General features: G+C 31.5%; 1 protein-coding gene across 1 annotated transcript; it reads right to left on the reverse strand.

Moving 5' to 3' along the window:
* Positions 1-15887: 15887 nt before the first annotated feature.
* LOC133311118 (uncharacterized) lies at positions 15888-24310 on the reverse strand. The gene is made up of 15 exons (XM_061512135.1): positions 24289-24310; positions 23967-24131; positions 23698-23774; positions 22592-22795; positions 22111-22208; positions 21768-21961; positions 21480-21658; positions 20435-20779; positions 20293-20357; positions 18931-18979; positions 18661-18817; positions 17234-17318; positions 17077-17146; positions 16761-16901; positions 15888-16369 (listed from the first exon to the last, which is right to left on the reverse strand). Exons 2-15 carry the CDS (start codon positions 24067-24069, stop codon positions 16046-16048), a joined length of 2091 nt encoding a protein of 696 aa, XP_061368119.1. The 5' UTR covers positions 24070-24131; positions 24289-24310; the 3' UTR covers positions 15888-16045.
* Between the last annotated feature and the right edge of the window lie 537 nt (positions 24311-24847).

The raw sequence follows: 24847 nt of genomic DNA on the forward strand, positions 1-24847 counted from the left end.
GAAAGGTTAGTAAACTAATTCCTCAAGTCATGTATGTGAAGTCATGAATTGTAAGACCCTCGTTATGCTCGTGTTCTTCCACTTACATTCAATTTTGAATCAATAGTTTTATTCTTACGTTTTATAAAATTATTGATCTTTAATTGTTTTGTAGTAACAATTTCTTAAATGCGTGTTATCCTCTCATGATTATTTTAAGATGTGTTATATATTATTCTAGTCGTGGTCAAGTTATATATTATTCTCGACAAAAGGGAATTGGGTAATTTTTCTGTTTTCCTAAATTGTATCTATTGATCTACTTGAATTTTCTTTACTACCATGTCTCATATGAAACATATGATGAAATAAAAATATAACCATGATTTGTGAGTGTAGTTGTGCATATTCTTCTAAAGAATTGACGGTTTCATGTCATGGACCAAACTATTTTACAATACTTTCTACGCAAAAGATGGAAACAATATATGCATATATTTGTAATAAAAATTGTTGTAATATATATCAATGAAGTAAAGTAATAGAATCTAGGTCATTTCCACTTGAAGATATGTTATGCCACTATTTGACAATGACAACTATATTTTTAATTGATGCCCTATTTGATAATGAATTAAAATATATTCAATTTGTGGTTATGGACATGTTTTACCCTTTTTATTTATTATAGTAATTGCTTGTTGTAAAACTCAAATTGGATTGTTCTATTTGTGTTTATAAAAATATGTTTTCTTGATAGAAATATAATTTTCTCAGTTATACTCAAATTGCGTATTGTAAGTGTCTAACCATATATTATTTGTTTGTGACTTTTGATCATATATGATTTATTGCAATTATTACTTTTGTTTATAGTTATGGATGAGATTCATATAGTTTGCAACAATATCAATGTCTATTATCATAGGTTTTCTTGGTTTCTTATTCTTGATGACCATTTGTTTACTTTTCCAATTGAGATTGAACTATTGTAATGTTTTGAACTTGGATTTGAGTTTTTGCATTCATAATGTTTATCATATGGCTTGTTGGTTCGAGCGACAGTCTTCCCTGTATGAAACATGTGTTCGATTCTTATGGTGGTATGTGTTTTATATTTTAACTCAATTGTTATGCAATTTCTTGAGACATAATAATGATAAAAAAATTCATATGAATAGCATTTGAAAAGATACTGAATGCATTGATGTGTCGGTTATTATTATTTTAGTATAACTGAATGTCATTTAAAAATCGTTACAATTGTTTTATGTATGATTAAATTTCATCAAATAATATAAAAAACATCATTAAATAATCGTTACGATTTTTTATATATTACTAAATCTCATAATCGTTACAATTGTTTCATGCATGGTTAAATGTTATTCAATAACCAATTTAAGCATTCAATAATTTAATGTGTGATTTATGAGTTGCATGATTATGCATATGCATTAAATGATACAATAATGATTGTTATTGTAACACCTCGTCGGCCGCGAGTTTGTTAACTCATATATGGTACTTAAAGCGCAGAATAATTAAATTTTAAAGCGGAAGACTTAAACAAATATTTAACTGTGGCTTAAAAAAAACTAGGTGACTTGACTTTTTTCCTTTTTATTTATCTTTATGTATCGCCATGCATAATTCATTTTTCAATATAACATAATCTATACAGTCTTATACCTGCATAGAATCCATACTTAATAAACCTGTGACCATAGTTAATGATCTAATTACTATCCGAATATGATAACAGATACCATTTTGAATAGAGTGTTTACGGACAGCATAATAGCTGTAAATTGGACTAATCCAGGGATCAAATCCCATTATCATACATAACACCTTATAAATAGAAAAGTCCAATCCATATATATACATACATACCAGAATATGGCTCTGTGCCACTACTGATATCAACCTACTTAACAACATACATGCTTATACATAATCATGTCATCTGAATACAATTATCTATAGGCTACATATGCCTCTCAAAATAGAAATCCATATTGTACATATGAATGAACATAACATATCATACTCAACAAAACATATACATATATAGTGATGCTCCAGAATGCTACACTAGCTAACTGCTCTAGCTATTCTCTAGCCATCCTGAACTGGTCTCTTGCCCTGAGAGGGCTCTCTTGCATCTGTAATACCTGAAAAGTAAGTATAAGGGTTTGATATACCATCTCAGTAAATTCAGGGATTTATGGAGTAGTCTCCACCCATGAGATCGCTTCCTGCATAAATGTCAGATAACATAGCATAGAAGACATCATATATCATACACATACATAAGACTTCTGGAACTATACTCCAGGGGCTGTATCCCACAAAGAGATCTTAACCTATACCTATACTTATACTTATACTCCCAGAGGTTGTATCCTGCAAATGAGATCATAACATATATCTATACTTATACTCCCAGGGGCTATATCCCATAAAGGAGATCTTAACATAAACATATACTCCTAGGGGCTATATCCCGCAAAGGAATCCACACCTATACTCTCCAAATCTATACATACTATAACATAACATATTCCCTTATAACCTATCACATAGCGACATATCATATTTACTTTATACTATTTCTTATTACATCATAACATCATATAACATAAGACTTCCAAAGCGTAATTTCTTACTTTGACCAGTCTATGATTCCCAAAGTGTAATTTCTCACTTTGACCAGTCCATGAACTCCCAAAACGTAATTTCTCACTTTGACCAGTTCATACACAATCTCCAAGGATGTAAGTCCTCAATAGAGTGTTCATTGATCAAGAACCATATACCATACATACATATCATATCATATCATAACTGTCGTATCATATCATATCATATCATATGCATGAGCTACATGAATGCAACTATAAACCATCATCCAAACGGACTATGGTGGAACAACATACCGAAGAAAACTCTGAAACCAAAAGCTTACCTGAAACTAGCTTTTCTGTAAACCCCGCTCGTCCATCACTAAAGTTATCCATATATTTGTAATCGTCAAGATCACCTATTCAAACATGATCTTTATGTCAATACATAATTACTTACACTTGAATAATCCTCTTACGTACATACATATTTCAAAATTCTTCATCAAGTTAGTCCATATAATCCTTAACATATTCTTAATTACCAATTCATGCCAATTCATATCAATTCACAAGTCAATACTCAAACTTAGACATATACTTAAAGTCTTACATATTAACACATTTAACCTAATTCACTTAACCCAGAGGTTAACTTAGGTTTTCACACTTTCACCATACATAACATACACTTGATTTTACTTGATTTATACAACCAAGCACTTAATTGAATTAAAAACTATACCTAGATCATACAGCCACAAAGTGGCCGAATGGTACTAGCAAGGTTACCATGCATTTCATGTATTCCATTCTTCAGTAAAAACTACTCAAAACAACTCTTAACTTTATTTTCCACTTCTAAACTCAATAACCACATAAAGTGTCAATAACCATTCTATGTTTTAAACTAATGAGTCAACTAATTCATTTCATTCTAATACATTCATTTGGCACCAAACATTCTTAAAACATAAGCCAACAAGCTTCCAAGCCCTTTTTACTCATTATGGCCGAAATAATAACATAGTTTCCAGCCTGGACAGGCTGCACCATTTAATTCACGAAAAATCCATTTCTTATCCAATTGCCCTAAATTTTTAGTATGTTATACTAGACACGTGCAGATTTAATTTACAACAAAAGCCACTCAATTTGGAGTTTCATAACACCATATATGAATTTTTCAAAAATAGGTCAGATTTGGCTCTTTAGGTTTCATTGATTTTCTTTTAAAACCCTTTACATTTTTCTTTACTTGAACCTTCAATAAACCAAGTTATAACTCTAATTTCATCTTGACATTACAAAAAACACTTAGTCTTCATAATTTTTCATGCATAGGCCGAAGCATATAGGATCCATTAGGTCATCCTATAGTTTGATTTTTAACAATCCAATTGGTTATCTTTCATCAACAACCACCAAAGAATAACAACCCCAACACTTAGACTTCAAACCACTTCATATAAACATGATAAAAATCATTCAAAATCAGTCTTGTAAAAATAAACCCTAACCCAAAAATTGAATGAAACAACCATCAAAAGTTAGGTTTAATACCTTAAATTACTTTAAGAAGACTACTATATCATCAATTATCCTTCAAACAAGCTTCAAAATCCCTAATTTCCCCTTGATTGCAGCTGCTGGTCCATGACTTCGAGAGGAGAAAACAAGTCACACAAAGCTTCTTTTAAAGATTAGAAACTAGGGTTTTACTCACAAGATGACTAGGAAGATTTTCTCTCAAAGAAACTATGCATTTTTGTGACTAAAAGACTAAGTTCTTGAGCCCTACTTCACTTCCATGGCTTCCACGGTTTTTAGAGAAGAAGAATATCATATTTTGGTCCTTAAAGAGGAGCCAAAACTTTATGAATATCATACTATAGGAAATATCTAGCACACTTTTTTTTACTTTTTAAAACTTTATGTCATCTTATTTCCTATTGGTTGATATAATTAATTTTTATCTTGATTTTTATAATTATTCCAGACATAATTAACTTGGTTTAAGACTACTTAAAAACCTTAAAATATTCCACAAAATTTAATCATATCATTTAATTAAAGTTTAGATTTAATTTTGCTTAATTGCAAAATGGTCCTTATACTTTCACATAATTAAACTTTGACCCCTAAACTTTTTAAATATTACTATAAGGGTCCTAATTGACTTGCTTGGCATGAATTGTATTTTCATAATTTATTTCATGTCAATCAGATGATTAACATATTAACTCTAACTTCCATAACATATTTACCATAAAATTACATAATATAACTATGTAATTCCATATTTTCCTTTACTTATGTAATTATATCCATAATAATCATACATAATCAATTCTTTAAAAGTTTGGGTTGTTATAGTTACCATTATGATTTTTTAACTTTTATGATTGAATGCAATTTTATCAGTTATGAATTGACATTATTAATGATTATTGTAACTGAAGGTTATAATTTTTAGATATATTATTATTTTGAATTGACCCCTTTTCTTTTGAATAAAGAAAATACATGTAATGAGTTTTTATAACTTTGATTTATTCCGAATGTTTATCAAAAAAAAAATTGTCTATGCAATAACTCCACAATGAAAAATTTTTAAAAGGTGAAGATTGATTTTCTTTCCCTATAATCTTTTAAAAATTACGAAATAATTTTATGAATTGAATGTAAATTTGATAGCCTTTAAAATCACTACTAAAAAAAGCTATATTATCGAAGGAATTCATTAACGGAAAATATTCCGTCAAAAATAGTAACAGAATTTTTGACGAAAATTCAATTCCGTTGAAAATAGAGACAGAAAAAAATTTCGTTGAATTTTGAGACGGAAATTTTCAACGGAAAATAAATTCCGTCAAAAATTTTAACGGAAATTTAATTCCGTTGAAATTTTCTGTCAAAAATTTATCACATAATTATTTTTAATCGAAAAATATCGACGGACAACAAATTCTGTTGATAATTACAACGAAATAATATTCCGTTTAAAATTTCTACGGAAATTTTCCGTTGAAAATTGCAACGGCATAGTTTTCCGTCGAAAAATGCAACGAAATTTTGGTCCGTTGAAACTTTCAACGGAATTTTGGTCTTTTTCCGTTGAAAATTTCAACGGAGTTTTTTTTCGTTGATAATTTTCAAGTCATCACAACCATTATCAAAAACCCTAAATTTCTTTTATGCAAATATGTTGTCATTTATAATTGTTTATGGTGTTGTGCATATATATTGAAACATTTACATGAGAATGCAAGTAGTGACTATCCACATCTAGAAGTGTTGAAGAAGTGGTGAAGTTATAAGTATACTAAAATGATGCTCAGATGTACTCACATGATAATGGATGTGAAAATACGTAAACATGTTGCTAACAAATCTCTGTAATATTTATTATACTCAGATCAATATCATATATGTTGATAACTGCATATCACTCATGTTGTATTTGTTTTCGTTGATTGCATTTTTTATATTGTTTAAGTTTACTATTGATGGCTTCTAGCAGGTCTGCGCTTCGGAGGTTTTGTCCCTCATCGAGCTTTGGCGTATGTGCCATTTATACGATTAATTTTGTCAAGGCCTAAGACCTTATCTTTTGTTTGAAGTTTATTTCAATAAAGATTAAAGAGATTTGTTAGCAACATATTTACTTATTTTCATATCCATTATCATATGAGTACATCTTAGCATCATTTTTGTATACTCATAACTTCACCCACTACTTCTAGTTGTGGATAGTCACGACTACTTGCACTCTCATGTGAATGTTTCAATATGTATACACAATACCATAATCAATTATAAATGATAGCATTCTTGCATAAAAGAAATTTATGGTTTTTCATAATGTTTGTGATTACTTGAAGAGAAAAATGGAGGAGTAAAATTCAATCAAAATTATAAACGGAAAAAAAGTCCGTTGAAATTTTCAACGGAAAGTAATTCCGTTGAAATTTTTGACGAAAAAAGTCCCAAATTCTGTTGGAATTTTCAACTGAAAATTATTCCATTGCATTTTTCGACGGAAAAAGTCCAAAATTCCGTTGGAATTTTCAACGGAAAATTATTCCATTGCAATTTTCAACGGAAATAATTCCGTTGCAATTTTTGACACTAATAAGTCATTGTCTCTCATGAGTCATTTAGGAATATACTTTGCATTCTTGCATAAAAGAGATTTATGATTTTTCATAATGCTTGTGATTACTTGACGAGCAAAATGAAGGAGTAAAATTCAGTCAAAATTATAAACGAAAAAAAAAATCCTTTGAAATTTTCAACGGAAAGTCATTCCGTTGAAATTTTCTACGGAAAAAGTCCAAAATTCCAACGGAATTTTCAACGGAAAATTAATCTGTTGCAATTTTCAATGGAAAAAGTCCAAAATTCCGTTGGAATTTTAAACAAAAAATTATTCCGTTGCAATTTTCAACGGAAATAATTCCGTTGCAATTTTTGACACTAATAAGTCATTGTCTCTCACGAGTAATTTAGGAATAAACTTTGCATTCTTGCATAAAAGAGATTTATGGTTTTTCATAATGCTTGTGATTACTTGAAGAGCAAAATGAAGGAGTAAAATTCAGTCAAAATTATAAACAGAAAAAAAAATCCTTTGAAATTTTCAACGGAAAGTCATTCCATTGAAATTTTCGACGGAAAAAGTCCAAAATTCCGTTGGAATTTTCAACGAAAAATTATTTCGTTGCAATTTTCAACGGAAATAATTCTGTTGCAATTGTGATAAACTTTTGTATTTTTTCTTGACGATGGAAAAAAGATACTTTCAAGTTTTCATGAAAATTCAAAAAATAATCTCTTAAAAAATTTGTTTTTTTTAAGTTTGCAAATTTTTGAGATTTTGAGATTTTGCAATAACTAAATTTCAATAATTAAAATACGTAAGTTTGCAAAAATTCCCTTACACTATAAGTTTGCTTTTTCACTTTTGAGATTTTGCAATAATTAAATTTTTTTTCTTGATATATTGTATTTTAAATAAAAAAATTATGAATTTATGGCTGTTTTAGAAATAATTACACATTTATTGCACAATATCATGTCCAATTTGGGCGTCACCAATCACGCGTTATTTGAATTTAATACAATTTAATTTGAATTTGCACGCAATCACACCAATCACCAATCAAACACATTTATTACACATTTATCTCTCACAAACACAATTTGAATTTGCAACAATGAGACTTTATCTTAGAAGTCGTGGTCTATACATTTGCAACAAACACATTTATCTCTCAGATTTTAAAAATATATTGTCATAAATTCGTTTTTTTTTATTTAAGTATTTTTTATCCAAGTAATTTTTATCCTACATTTTGTTCTTAAAGTAATCAAATCATAAATTTCTTTTGTGCAAGAATACTATCATTTATAATTGTTTATGGTGTTTCAATGACTTTTGATTTTTTTTTTCATCAAAAATTGCAACAGAATTTTTTCCATTGAAAATTACAACAGAATAATTTTCCGATGAAAATTCCAACGAAATTTTGGTCCGTTGATACTTTCAACGGAATTGTGGTATTTTTCCGTCAAAAATTCCAACAAAATTTTGGTCCGTTGATACTTTCAACGGAATTATTTTCCGTTGAAAATTTCCACGGAATTTTTATCCGTTGGTAATTTTAACTGAATTTTTATCCTACATTTTGTTCTTCAAGTAATCAAATCATAAATTTCTTTTATGCAAGAATGCTATCATTTATAATTGTTTATGGTATTGTGCATACATATTGAAACATTTGTGTGACAATGCAAGTAGTCATGACTATCTATAACTAAAAGTGTTGAAGTAATGGGTGATATTATGACTATACAAAAATGATGCTAAATTTAAACTAAATTTATAAAAAATAATGATTATATAGACCATGATTTATAAAATATCATGAATTTATAATTAGCACACAATATTGTTATTGATAAATTTATATATGATAAAATATATCACTTTACTTATAATTAGTTAACATTCTTAGCAAAATACTTATAGAGTATTATTCTTTTAATCAATTATTCTTTTACAAATTAGCAATTAATTATCATTTTCGTTATAATTATATAACTTAATAATCCCAATATTTATTCCATTTTAAAATTTGGTAGTCTTTCGCTCTTTTTGCATTCCCTCTTTGTACAAATTCTTTCCCTCCCTTCTAATTTTTCACAATCGAAAGATCCCGCTTTTTTTTTTTTATGTTCTCCCAAATAGTTTCTTATTCCTCAACCAACTCTCTTTCAAATATTTTAAGAAACAATAAACCTTATCAAATCGTCCATTCCCGAAAATTTTCAAACACTGAGCCTTGAATTCCGGTAAGAAATCCCTCTCCACGATCGCCAACACCATCAGTGTCATCGCCAACACTGGAGCGTACAGGGACACACTACGGAGGGTGGACCTGTCGAGGTCCAAGTTATTCACCGGGAATGGGCTTTTGGGCTTGGGCATGAGTTGCTGCAACCTGGTGGAGCTGGATTTGTCGAACGCGACAGAGCTGAGGGATGCGGCGGCGGCTGCGGTGGCGAAAGCGAGTCATCTCGAGAAGCTGTCGCTTGCAAGGTGTAAGTATATTACGGATATGGGGATTGGGTGCATCGCGGTTGGGTGCAGGAAGTTGAAGTTGATTTCATTGAAGTGGTGTTTGGGTGTTGGAGATTTAGGTGTTGATTTGCTTGCTATCAAGTGTAAAGAGCTTCGTTCTTTGGATCTCTCTTATTTTCTTGTGAGTTTTCTTTTTCTTCTTCTCTATTTTTGTTTTTTGATTATGCATTTCATTTGTTTCTCCCCTTGTCTTTTGTGGATTTAGATTTTTTTTACTAATGCCTGCTTTTATTGTGGATTTGGGAAAACTATTCAGATTGTCCTCTTAGATACCAGATACCACAGAGACCTAGTAGGAAGTGATGGAACCATTTTGGGGAATTCACAATGGATATGGTTGGAGAGAGAGCTAAAGGGTCCACCAACAGCCATTATGATTTATCAATGTGGTTGGTTCTCTTAGCAGCTGCTGTGGCTGGATCCACAGGTTTCGCCACAAAGCACTTCCTCACTCCCAGAAACACTGTTGAGAATGACACTCTCCACCACCCAAATGCTTATGCTTTTTTTGAATCTGGGTTAGGAAGCCCTTCCCAGAAACGTGACGAGGATGGTGTCTTCACGTTTTCCAGTTCCCAATCTCTGAAACAAATTGGGGCTAAATCTCGGTTTAAGAAACCCCGAGGCTCCAAGAATGGAGTTAGGGTTCAAAAGGTTGAGCAGAGATTACCCTTTTGCTTGAAGAAGAGGAAAACTACCAAGAATGTAGCTGCAAAGGCTCCATTTTGTTCTTCCAAAGGTTAGATTAGTGTTTTCCTAGTTCTGTTCTGCTCTGTATAAATGATATTTTCTATCTTGTTATGTACATTGCAATTGAAATTTTGAATCTTTTCCCTTTAGAAACCAGCTACCGAGGCAGGTGTTGATATATAGAGGTCATGTTTTTTCTGTTTAATGCTTTAAAATTAAAAACCGAATAAGCATGTGTTTGTTTCTAAAGTACTGAATAAGAGTGTAGCTACGGTTCATTTAATTTAAAGTACATTGTGATTTTAACCCTCGAAAAACTATTAAATACCGAATAAGCATGTGTTTGTTTCTAAACTCTTTTGACCCTGTGTTATTGGATCTGCACCATCTACTAATGTGCCTTTTTACATAACTGCTAAATTAGTACTTGGTTTCAAAACTAATTTGCCTTATATTTTGTAAGATTATTGGACCTTGCAATAAGGTCTTTTCTTTTTAAATATGGAATTCCCTTGTTCTTAATCTGCGAAAAGTGAGTTGAGCTTCATGTACTCGGGCCTTCAGATAACTCCTTATTTGGTTAGGGACTTAGCTTTGGCATCATGTATATGATGTCAGCTGGATTTTTGGTTCTTATGTGGTATTTCTATGTGGACCTTATGCATGCATGCTTATTATGATTTATCACGTCTCAATTTTATTTATTTATTTATTTATTTTTCTATTTTATTGTCATAAATCATGAGCCATTCGTAATATCTGGGGGGGAAATTAGACTGATAAAATCTGGGCCTTACGAGGCTTGTGAACAAATTGAAAGGCTCCATTTTACTTTTTGATTTGTTTGTGCACAAATTATCTCCTTGAGATTGGGCTGAGAAATATACTAACTTTTCCATGTGTCACTTTCTCTCTTATTTAAGCAACTGGATTATGTAGCTGCTGTGCATGAACGAATGTCAAATGGCTACTTGCTTATTGCAACTAGCGGAGGACTGAACCAACAAAGAACTGGGGTAAGTAGGACATAAACTTCATGATATGCTAAATAATAATCATAAGAGGTTTTTCTCTTATCTAAGTGGCTCTGATTCAGTTGTTATCCTGTGATGCTATATTTATGTTTGGTGTGTACAGAGTTCGTGTTGTTACTTTGTGGTACCGCCCTCCGGAGCTTTTGATGGGTTCTACTGATTATGGTCTAGTTGTGGATATCTGGAGTGTTGGCTGCGTGTTTGCGGAGCTACTTGTTGGGAAGCCTATACTTCAGGGGAGAACTGAGGTAGGAACCTTTCCGAATTCATTCCCTTATCATGATGAATATTAGTGTAGCGAAGTTTATTAGTTGTTATTAGAGAAAAATGGCAAACCTTATGATCATCCTGATTGTAGAGTGGCATGGACATTTGAGTTTCTTTGTTAAGCTCTTCAATTATACTATTAGGATTTAATTAGATTATTTTTTTATGATTTTTTTCATTTCCATGTGCTCCAACCTCCGTTGGTATTGTGTTAAAAATAAAGATTTGAATACAAATCCTGTTATCATGCTTTATTTGTGTCATAGAATCCTATGTCTTATATAATTTCCAAAAAAAAAAGGAGATATGCCTTATATAAACATGATTACAGTAGTAGATTAAAGATATAAAATAATTTGAATCAGCTAAAAGTTAGGTTATAATTTTAATTAATTTAATATCAACCGTTATGATTTACTAATCAAATCATATTCAAAGCCAATTAATGCCGTTGTTATAGTTTGCTAATCATGATCCTATTGGATGTTAATTAATGTCAACCGTTACAACTAATGTCTAAACAAATCCTATTTCAACAGTTAATATCATGATCCTATTGTATTTAAATTATCTCTTCTTTGTACATTTCTTTTATTTTGAATTTAAATTATCTTGTAACAGATTCCTGTGTTTCCCCTGATCACTTGATTAGGTTTACCTTCTCCACACGCATTTCTTAGAATTTTTACCTCTGTTGTTTGTTTGATGTGGATATTGGATTGGTCTTGAAATAGAGTGAAGTGTAAAATTATTTTACTTATAATTTTTTTTTTCTATTGCAGATCCTTCATGACAAACAAATAGTGCATATTTTGGTGGCTAGCGCAAGTGTTAAGACATCAGACTTTAGTTAGCATTTTTCTTTTGTTTCATGTATTTTTTTTAGACTTCATTTGAATTTAAGTTATCTTGTTAATACATATTAAGTTTACACTTTGAATATTATTATAATAATTTTCAGAGAATATTTAATTGTTAGAAGCATTTTTCATATTTAGGAAAATTTTCTTTTAATTAATATTTAGAATTTTTTTTCATTTTGATTATATGTAATTGTAGTATATTTAAATGTTTTTTAAAAACTAATAGTTGTTTTGTTGCTTATTTTTTTAATTATTAAGCAAAAGCTCAACGGTGATCTTTAATGGCTGTCAAATATTTTGTCCAAAGAAAAAGTTTAATGGCTGCTTATTTCGATGGTTGAGAAAATCGACTCCAAATCACGCATATGGATTTAGTGGCTCCATATTCGTAGGCAATTTTCAAAATGACGTCAATATTTATGCTAGCAGTTTAAAATGCTATCAATATTTGTTGAATTAAAATCCATATGAATTTAATATTTTTTTAAAAATTGAAAATATTATTTTTGACGGAATTCTATGTACATTCCGTTGTAAACGATTAAGAATTTTCAACGGAATTTAATTCCGTTGAAATTTTCGACGGAGTTATAGATAAATTCCATTGCAAACTGTTATAGAACCGTTGGAAACTGAAATGGAACTTTTCGACAGAATTATTTTCCGTTGAAAGTATAGATGGAATATTAGATAAATTTCGTTGAATTTTACAACGGAATTTTTTCACGGAGATTTTTTCTGTTGCAAGTATCGATGGAATTATAGTTAAATTCCGTCGAAAATTGTGACGGAATTTTTCAACGAAAATTAATTTCGTCAAAAATTTCAACGAAATTGTTGTTAATTTCTGTTGCAAATTAAGACAGAATTTTTTACAGATATATATTCCGTTGAAATTTCGACGGAATTTATTATTTTAATATTATTTCATGACTTTATTTATTGACGAAAAAGTAAGGCTTCCAACGGAATACATTCCGTTGAAGTTTTCAATGGAAAAAAAAATTTCGTTGCCTTGCAACGAAGGATTATCCAACAGTAGAATTCCGTCGAAAATTCTGTCAAAAAATGATTTTTCAACGGAATTTTCATAATTTCCAACGGAAAAATTCCGTTGAAAATTGAGCTTTTTTTAGTAGTGGTTTAGGAAGCTTAAAAAAAATAAAATTAAAATTAAATAATAGAAAAAAGGGAGGAATGGATTTTGAGGACTTTTTATGTATGTGTATTGCTAGGGATGAAAAGCATAAATTGGAGTTGGAGTCAAAGAGGGAGGGAAGAGGAAAGAAAAAAAAATGAGTGGACCAGTAAATAAAATGTGTAAAATACAACAAAAATAATAATAATTTGTCTATGTGTAATTTTGAAGTCTTGATTTGCATGAGCAAATTTTTTTTTTTTGAGATATTGGTTCATGACAAATGCATGATGTAATATTGTGGTGTTATTGATAATTTATTCCTTGAAATTTAGAAATGTTAATTGCATGTATACAACTCACACATCTTGTATGATCATCTATGAAGCACCGACACTTCAAAATTCCTGACGTGTCGTGTCTGACACTTCCTGACACTCATCGACACTCCGACACTTCCCGACACTTCAATACTCGTTGCAAATACTCAAAAATGGTTTAAAGGTTACGTTGTGTTGCATTTTGAATTCCAACTATTAGATTCGTTAGATTACGATTACGATTTTATTGAGTTTAATATAAACATTTGGAATATATGATGTTTCTTTACAAAATTGATGCGTATTATAAGTTTAACTTTATTTTTTTGTTAAATTATTGAATACTAAATATAATATACACTACATAAATTAAAAATATTATATAATATCAAAACGTGTCCTAACGTGTCAAAATTTAACATTTTTTAGAATTAATGTGTCGGAGTGTCGTGTCGTATCTCGTGTCCTGTGTCGGTGTCGGTGCAACATAGATGATCATATCAGTGTTTTAAAACTCCACTCCGTCCCCCGGGTTGACTCAGGTCAACCCCGACCCCTCCTCTCTGAGGGTTGGGGTCACAAGTTGGACCCTCTATGCACATCGACCCCTCGGTTGAACCTGTAATCCCGTGACCTCTGACCTCGACCGAGTCGATGATCGGGCCGGGTTTTTAAACACCGGATCATATGCTATTGTTCTTATAATTAAAGAAAGTTTAATATGTATTTAGGTAAAACAATTTTAATTTTATATATTAAAAGGTAAAAGAAAATTTCAAATTTTAAGATGGGAAAATGCTACATATAATTGACCAAATCTCTGTGACACACAAGGGAAGAGGGAGCGGGGTGCTAGGGTGGGTGGCTGCCCCCTTACCCCGATTTACTTCGACATACCTTCTATATATTTATTTCGGCATATATTTTTTGTATACTGGCCTAATAGCAGGATTATCAAATTTACTTCTGCAATAAAGTCCTAATCCAATTTACTTTAGCATACTTTCTTTTTGTATATTTGATTTTTTGACCCCGAAAAAATCCTAGCTCCACCATTAATGACACATGTATAAACTAATAACAAATAACTAAACTGGGGAGTGAACGCTGCCACCAAATAGCTCTCAGCCATAAATTCAAATTTATCTTTACATATAAGGTTAGATTAACTTTTGCTTCTCTGAGGAGATATAAAATCTTTGAGTCTAGATGCTTACATGAAGAAAAAATGAAAAGATGAGGAGATTGGATTTGGTTGAAGTGATTTGATAATTGCGAAGAGATTTATCATATGTATGCATAGCCCAAATTGTAGAGATGTGATGTTTGATACAAATTTGATGTATATAAAATAATATTTATCGGCAATAAAGTTACCTTCAAACCGGTTCGCCCAACAATATGCATATGTCACTATGTCAGTTTGACCGGTTAACTTGATACCAAATTGACACCGATTTTAAATTATTTTATGTAAAATGTTTACGGATAGCAAGTGTTGGGAATCAAACATTATCACTAAATTAATTTTTTTTATACATTCATTAAATTAATTCTATTTGTTAGTTATACTGTTTTTAATTTTATATTTATTATATATTATTATATAAATTTAATTTAACCAATTCAAAGAAGTGACTCATTCTATTATGATATTGCCTCTGAATTTGAAGCAAAGGTCAATCCATTCCTAGAATCATATACACTTATATTATCTTGACTAAAAATCCTTATAAAAACCCTCCCCAACTAGCAATATCCATTTTTTTTTTTTAATGTTAATCAGTCTACTTGTTGTTTTTTTTAAAGAATTGGTCAAATTTTTCATATGAATCAAATTTAGTGAAATATATATTTTGAGCCATATTATTTTCATTGATTTTACCTCTCTATTTTTGTGTTACTAATCTAGACCACCTGCTATGAGATAAATGATATTGATAATTACCTATTAACCAATTTACCCATTGATTGATTACAGAATCAGGAGGATTTTTATGTCTTAATTTGGAATGAAATATTCCCCGTGCTCCAAAAAAAGAATCCCTTATTTCATTCTTAAGAAAAAAAGATTTTCCATGATATTCAAAAACAGATCTTAACTTACACTTATATACATTAATAATTTTGGTTTGTGATAATTTATAAAATACATAGAAGCTAAACAAAAAAATGGATTATAGGAATAATTAGGGTATTTCATAATACATGTTTCATGAGACAATTTGGTCTCATACACACACAAAAAATTGATAGAACTCACTTTTTTCTTTCTCTTTCTTTTTTAGTGAATCTCATTTACTTTTTTGTGTGTTGCATGAGACGAGAGACATGAACCCTACATTAAGATTTGATATTCCGTAATTAACATTTGGAAACAGAATAAAGAAAATAATTTACAGTTATGTGACTGGGTGAGAGGAGGAGGAGGAGGAGAGAAAACAAAAAGAAATGCTATGTTATCCTAAAGCTGAACTTTGCCTAAACAAGTGTCCAATCACTTTCCAAAGAGGATGGTTTCTCAGCAGTGGATAGGTTTCCATGCTTAGGAGGTTTCTTTGAAAATAAAGATGACTTGCTGTCAAAGAAACTTGAAAAAGATTGTCCAATTGGCTTTTCTTCATTGTTTATCTGATCATGTCTGATAGGCCTTGTCATGAGTCTATCTTTGCCACCAAAGATATGGCTGAGCTTCTTAAACCGGCGTTTTGATTCACCATTATTCATAGTTGATTCTTCTGTATGCTTCATCATCTTCAGTGCCTCCTCAGGATTCAGCAACATTGTCTCCACTGTTTCATAAACCTACAAAAGGACATGACCATTGATATATAGTTACAAATGAAAATTATCAAGACCAGTATCATTATCACTCTAAATTTACTAGGAACTATTTTTCATCCCTAAGTGCACACAAGTTGACTTAACTAGCACAATGAACCCAAACATCAAAAGGAGTAAATTAAATAGTCCAAGAGGGTAGGGTTGGTTGAAGTACAAAGTTTCACAAAATTTGATTAGTCCAAAGTGTTTCTCTATAGTTAAATGGCTCTTCAAATAGATGGATGAAGTGGTATTGGAGTTCACTGGTTATATTTTGACCATTTAATTAAGGTGAGAATCAATACTAGAGATGCCTCAAAAGGATTTTGGGAGTTACTTTACAAATTAGTCACTTTAGTCTACTAGTACCCACCTGAACAAGTTCATCAATTTTCTCACTGAAATTGTTGCTTTGACAAGTGGCAACTACATACTCCTTGCAGTCATTGAACATCTTTGAGAAGTCAATGTTACCAGACAGCATAGGTTCAGCAATTGCAAATCCTAAACCAAGCTGTGTAAGACAAAAGATTATGATTAGAAAGGCATAAATAGCATAAGAAGCTGGCCACGATATCAGTGCATTGAAAGATCAATTAGGGAGATGATGACAGATTACAATTATTTATCATTTGAACATAACAAAAGCAACTATAGTGAGATAAAAAGAAAAAAGAGAGAGAACTTACTATAGAAACAAAGAGCTGTCCAAAAAGCTCAGAAGGATGGATGTCCTCAAATGCATCAAGGATGCCCTCCCTATATTTGAATGTAAAATGCCATTCAAGTGAGATGGCTTTAAGGGGAAAATCAAAGTTTATACCAAAAATGGTTATTTAGACTTACACTGCCAAATCCTCATCAAACAGAGGTGCCTGTTTAACAGCTGGTACCGGTTTAGATGTTTCCCAGAATTCACGCCACAAATTACCTACCATTAACATGTAATGGAATTCAGAGAAGTTTTCTGATATGATATCGAAAGAACATAAAGCAGCCCTAACAGTCTATTCTACATGTTTCTTACAAAATGTGTGTCATGATGAAACTGTGGCAACAGTCAGAATTCACTTATCTGGATATGCTTTACCAGATATATGATATTCAATTTAGGCATTAGATATCTTTGTATAAATTCCATAAAGATTGAGACATAAGATGTCAACACTTTCAACTCAATGGCTTACACAAGAAAGTGAGGAATATAAATCCTAAAGACTTATGCAAACGTCAAATGATTGACAATGAGATTATTAATATTCTAATTCTACCGTCAATCACGCTGAAAACAAAACTTAGTTACAATTTACATAACAAACTTCAGTAGGAACATTAAATATTAACTATCCCTGGTATACTCATGGATAGCACAGGTGACCATATGACTTAAATCACTGACTAAATCCAAACAAAGAAACTTTGGGAAATCATTTCGAATTATCCAGGAATAGAAACAAAGGGTTAAAGAAATAATGCATAAATATAAAACAAACTTAAACAGACAGAAAATGTCACAATCCATGTAAATCTAATAATAATTGTACAAAATGCGACACATCAAACAATTTTCTAAAATTATAAAAGATGCTATAACAGCTTGTGAACCTTAGACATCATGTTATGAAGGTGAAAAGAAATTCAAGAAGAGAAACTAGCGAACCAAAGAAGATGAACAGGATTTCATAGGCCTAGAGTAGTTTGAGAAAACATGGAAAATAAGACCCATTTTTTCCATTTACGTAAGGAGTTTTTATATAAGAGTTAGGCAGTGGATTGAGCATATTTCAGTTGAATATGCAAATGTACAACCGTATTTTTTCCATTTACGTAAGGAGTATTTATATAATAAATATGCTTCAATAAATCCTTCCATAAGAGAGTGATTAGATTTTTCTTTTTCTATATTCTCTTTCGCTAGAGTAGACTTGCCAAGTTGGGCATTTTAAACCACAAAAGTTCCCTCACTAGCCTGCATTAAACAGTTTTTAACATATGTAATGTGGATACCATGCATGTCTTCCACACACCTCAGCAAACTATAGCCTATCTGGCAATCAACATCGATAAACATATAAATGATTCGTATCATTGATAAGCATATCGCAAAAGTTCTTCCACAACTGGTTATGAGATTCAGTGAATAAAATAATTTTTGTTTCAAGCCAAAATAAATCCAAATTTTAAGAGATGTAGATGACCCATTAACATACATACTGACCACAAAATTATGTTGGATTAAGTAACAATAATCATGGCCAAGGTTGTTAGTATACCTTCTTTTCGCATTCGCCGACTTAGTTGACCTCTAACAGACAATGACTCACCACCATCCAAAAAATCACTGTCCTCAGTACTTGCCTCACTTTCAATCCAATCGGGAGGAGAGTGCCATCTCACAAAATCATCCAAAATACAACCAGGATTTGCAGCCTAAAACATGATCATAAACAGAACTAACTCAGATAGAAAATCACTACAGTAGGCACATTCCAAAAGCATTAAGAATATCAATAAGAAAAATTGTATTCAAGGTAGAGTCTGACCTTGAAAGCTTGCATATCAGAGAGGAGTTGAGAGCACCCAGCACCAACACTGACCATAGAAGGTAAATAATTATCAAGAAATGCCTACCTGATAGTAACTACAACCTACTAGATAATAGATGTAAATATGCAGTGAAATGAAGCTGACATTGCATACTAGACAAGGTAGATAGAGATACATAATCATCAATGTATTACAAAAAAATTTTTTTTTTTTTTTTTTTTTTTAGTACAATACAATTTTTTCTGCATGCAATGTCATTGAGAATTATAAAAAGAGAAAAAGAGAATTATAAAAAGAAAAAAGAGAAAAAGATCAAAGTAGACATCTACAACATTCAAACCTAAGGAATCTTCATTTTTACTGCATGCAAAATCAGGCCAACATTTAACTAACATACTTTCACTGCACACTATGATCATCTCACGTGTCTAATGTCATTGAATCCAATATTTTTAATAGAAGAAATTTTGTTAAAAAGAGAAAGCTCTTTATTACCACCCGGACAATCAAGAACTATTCAATTACATTAAAGGCAAAAGGAAGAAAAAACAAGCTATACATCAAAATGATAAGCTTTTCAATCTTTCTGAAGTTACATAAATGAGATCTATATAGAAAGTGAAAACCCTAATAGATAAAAACAGAACAACTAAAATAAATTCTCCCTCGCAAAAGGTAGAAAGATATTTGTTTTCCGTACATTTAATCCACTTTGAAAACAAACTAGTCGCTCCAAACTAACACAGTCACGGATAATTATTCATATCAACATAAGATCATCACTTGCCGATAAAAGAGCACATCATGCTCTTAATAGGGAAGTATAAACTCAAAATTCATTTTGAGCTACGTCTTATCTTGGAATTCACATTAAAGGGAAGCATGACAACAACACTGGAATATTAATCTAAGAATAGCCTTATGGCTCGATAAAAAAAGAAAATGATAAAAAACAGTTTAGAAAACAAAGCTACAGAATCTTCATGAACTATTTTTTTAATAGACCCAGAGAATGTCAATCCCAATCAACCACTGTCTCCAACACAAATAGAAATTTTAGCCAATAGATAATAACTGGAGAACATGTTAAGATATGGGTCAATAGGTCAAAGGTTTAGATCTTGACAGAAAATTACGAAAGGCATACATTAATACGTTTAACAAGCAGTGAAAGAGCCCCACAAGCAACATGACACTGACAACTTAATTAAAAGTTCACACCTTTGAGTTTGAGATAAAAAAGAGACAACTGGGATTTATTCAAAATACACATACACCCACACATAAGCAAAATGGGAAAATGGATTTAGATTTTAAGATAACTGACTGGGTCAGATGTATCTCAGTTAGTTACAAACCTCCCTGTCCGCAGCACAAACTCCTCCGTCTCTTTGATCAGATCTTCCGTAAGCAAGGGTCCCTCCTACATGAAATGGCCACAAATATCAAGTATTGGAGTAAGTTTAAGTGGTAATTATATAGTACAAGTATCTATCAAACCTGGGTGACAGGAGAGTACACAGGCTCGCCAGTTTCCAATAATGTAAGATCTCCACACGGGCAATGAGCACCAAGTCGAAGAACAAGCTCTCCAGTACTTAATCTAGCATACAATAAAGGGCTTGCAGTATTTCTGTCAGTATTGTTTGCTGATTCTAAAGTATTTGGATTGGCTTCCATCATCATAGATTCTAGAGATTCGGTGGCAATAACATGGCGCCTTTTTCTAGAGATGCAACAATTAATTACTTGAAATTGCTGATACAGAAGACATGACTTCAGATCCGGAATGTCATCTGGGGGGACTCCAGGTAAATGTTTTTCTTCAGACCAAAGTTTTCTCAGCTGTATAAGGAAAAAAATTCAAAACACTCTTTTTCAGCTTGTAATTAAGAAAGAAAAAAAATTATAAAGCAGAAGTTCATATAGGATTTCTTTCTTTTCTTTTCATGGACAAGTAGATGATAAATTAAAAATTTAAGTAAAAAACTTGATAATAAAGAGGTTTTTAAGGAATCTCAAAGTTTTCAATAATACAGCATATGAATACTTAGCTGCTTTTCTTTTCTTTTTTTTGGATCTTTTTCTAATTATTTTCGCAAAAGGGAAATGGCGGCAATAGTTGGAAGAAAATGTTATTAGACCAAAGTCACAACCATATAACAACAAGGAAAATATCCCTACCCCAAAAAAAGAAAAAGGAAAAAAGCCCAAACTTCTAAACATAACAACTAAAAAGGATCAAAACAAAGAGAAAAACTATATTTCTCTTTCTCAATACGACATCATGTCATCTTGTATATTTATTTATTGTGACCAAATTATACGATGTTGGATGAAAATATTAAACTGATTAAGATAATACATTCCATCAATAACTTCATAAGGCATCAAACAAGCAGTTGCTTAAGCAAAAGACAATAGCCTATATATTTTATAAAGTATAAATTAGAAAATGATCAAGAGCATAAATCAAATCTGAAATTCTAGGTTCTTAATAAAATGATTAAATAAAAAATAGAAATTCTTATTGAGTTAAACATACTTCAGCAACAACCCTGCACCAAAAAAGAGCCATTTTTCGAAGGGTCTTGAAGTTTCCAATTACTTCAGCCAGCTTAACAACTAGGCTTTCAGGAGGAGCACCATGAATATCACTTAGTAAAGATTTTATGGCTGTTTCCTCTGGATTTGAGTTGATCTTCCTTCTAAGGAACTCTTCCTCTGCAAATATCTTGTAAATATTACAATGGATGCGACAGAACAAAGCGCCCAAAAAAAATGCATAAACACAAAAAGGTAAAGTGATGTAATTATACCAAAATTTATATACCTGGATCAAACAGAGATTTAATCAAATGCACAACTTTCTCATCGTTACATAACTCAGAGGTTAGTTTGTCCTCCTTTTCACGCAACACTAAAGCCTTCACTGCAGAGAGATTTAAGCCTGCCCTCTCTCTGGCAGGTGAAGAACCTCCTGATGATGCTACAAAATCTTTCATTGAATTTGTTTTCCTTCCAGCCCTAGTCAAAAGGCCCAAATATTTAAGAGGCTAGTTGTATCATTATTTGTTAGGTTGAAAATCTAGCTATATACTTACAAATAGAATTCAACAACAAAGAATCTTTAAGCATATCATGGAAAAGGCAGGAAAAAGGAGAGCATAACTTACTCAAAAGCTATAGCCAATTGCTTTAGGACAGACGATGGAGGAATGGGGTCTGCGGTAGCAGCAGTTAACCCTTCAACCGAGGGAATTGCTTCTGAAGCCTAAATTAAAGTTTTTCATTATGCATCGTTAAAGCAATCTATTTATATACTTGAATCAGAAAATCACTGAAAAAAACATCAATAGTATGTTCAATTTACTGGAAAGAGTTCTCAGGCAGTTAACCACAAGATTAAAAAAAAGCATGCATTACTAACTCATCACAAGCATACTATGCATTGAATAGTATTCCTATCTTATGAGTCATGATAGTGACACAGTCTGACAGACACTAAGTTGAAAACAAAATGTTCATAGTTGGCATACATTATCAGATTTTCCTAATATCCTAGGACAACTGCCTGGTTAAAGTTTAGAAACTTCAATCTTCTCTGCATAATTGGAAGATAAAATCCTTGAATTAAAATGTTCCAGATCTTCTTACCTTGGCGTCAAGTTCATTTTTCACATTCAGGATGCACAAATTTTCATCATAAAATGGAACACCAGCCATGTCTGTATCTCTAACTTTATTAGTATCTTCGACTTCTTTTCTCCCTTTCCGAATGTTCTTAATTCTATCTTGCCAATCCTGCTTTATTCCTATATGTGGAGGTCTCCACTTTATATGCTTCAGTTCATTGAGAAGCTGCATCATTCCATTACAAAAATCAATTATGTAAGTAATTACAACTCATTACAGGACAAATGCTGCCTAATAAGTACCTAAACATAATACAAACAATAAGTGATCTTGCACTTGTCATCTTAAGGCAAGAGACATTTCGGACTATAAATTTTTCACTTTGTAAAGCTGTGAACCAAGTGAATCGGACGATTACAAAAAACAATCTCACAATTAATCTTGGACAAAATTGGGAACTCTTCATGCTTTGTGTATACACTCAATTACTTGACACTTGTCAGGAAGGCAACGAAAGCAACAGAAGGTGAGGTAATAAATTAAAAAGGAGATAGTGTTCATTAGTTTCATCAAGTATTGAACTTACACATCAAAGCTCAATAAACTAGTGCATATGCATATTTGGGATGTGCTTATTTTGCAGAGCAAATAAATAAATAAAGCATTTCAACCAAATACTATTTTTTAAAATAAGCTAATTCAAGCATGCAACTTAATCTAAATTTTCATTTCCATATTTGAGCTTCAATTAAAATAAAACAAGACAAACAAGGAATAGGATACTATGCCTGTTTTATCTGTTCTCTCCAATACCATTAGATTACGATATCAACCAACGGTGGGAGGAGAGAGAAAGGGTGAGAGGTCTTTGGAAAAAAAGTAGGCGAAGTAGCTATAATATCATATTCTCACAAATAAATATACTTCCATTTGATTATAAAAGTTTAAAAAAAAATCAAGTACCCAGACTCCCAGAGGTGAATATGTCAGTAACATCCCACAAATGCAAAAATTCAAATACTTAAATTAAATTCAACATTTTTTTTCAAAACAAAAATTACCCAAAATCCTTAGGCGTCAAGTAATTGCTTCTTCAAAGCTCAAAACTTCAAATTCAAAGCAGTTACCTTTGATTCGCTCTCATTCCGAGCAGATTCATCTCCCTGCTGCCTCCTCAAATCGTCGTTAGATTGCTTATCAGAATCTGCACCGATCAAAAAAACTGGGGTCAATGCTCATTCCCCAAAAAAAATTAAAAAAATAAATTAAAAATTCCAAAAAAAATATAAAAAAATATAAAAAAGGAACTCCATTTCCACGCAATGACGCATATACGAACGAGAATGAATGTGAAAACAACTCAAAACGCAAAAGGGTATCCGAAAAAGTAAAGAACCTCGGTCGGATTTGAAGTCCATGAGAACCTTCTCCGCTTTTGCAGCTGCAGAATGAAACGCGGTTCTCGCTTTGGACACGAAGGAAGGGTGATGAGCCTCCATTTATTGCGCCGTGGGTGCGCACGTTAAGCACGAGTGGACGCTTTCTCAGTTTATACACAGAGCTAAGAGAATAGCAGCAGAAGAAACAGAAAGAAGAAGAGTCACAAACAGATAGATAAATTAGATAGTGTGTTGTGTGTTGTGTGTTGTATTTGTAGTGTCAAAGAAACAGAACAAGTCCAACACAAAGATAAAGAAGACGAAGAAGAAGAAGAAGACCAGGTACAAGAATAAGAAGAAGCTGAAGATGATGAGCAAGTAGATGCTGATGCTACTTCCAATGGAGTATAAATATGTTCATAGAAGACATCAAACAAAGACAAAAGGATCTTAAATTCAGTGTTTTATGGTAAAAAAATAAAAGAAATAAAATTAAGGGATAGGAGTTTCACACACAAATAATGTTGCGCAGAATGTTACGATCACATCTTAATCGTTGATTTCCATCAATCAACGGTTATTATTTTTCAAATCAAACTCATTAATTAATTATTAATTTGCAAAAAATAATAACCATTGATTGACAGAAATCAACGATTAAGATGTGGTCGTAACATTATTTGTGTGTTACACTGTCCTATTCTTAAAATTAAATGTTTCTTTTTTGTTATTTTATACAAAGTATTAAATGTGTCATAAATGTGTATCCAATGTAATAAATATGATCCTATAAATAAAGAATTCCTTTTTACAAAGAATTTGTTTTAAGAAACTTTTTTTTTCCTCATCCCTTGTGAGTCATGATTAATTTAATTTTAATGTATTATTAAATTAAATT

Source organism: Gastrolobium bilobum, unplaced genomic scaffold (genome assembly GCF_033153095.1).
Source record: "Gastrolobium bilobum isolate Gb01-03AN ecotype WA unplaced genomic scaffold, APGP_CSIRO_Gbil_v1 utg2457, whole genome shotgun sequence".
Classification (NCBI taxonomy): Eukaryota; Viridiplantae; Streptophyta; class Magnoliopsida; order Fabales; family Fabaceae; genus Gastrolobium; species Gastrolobium bilobum.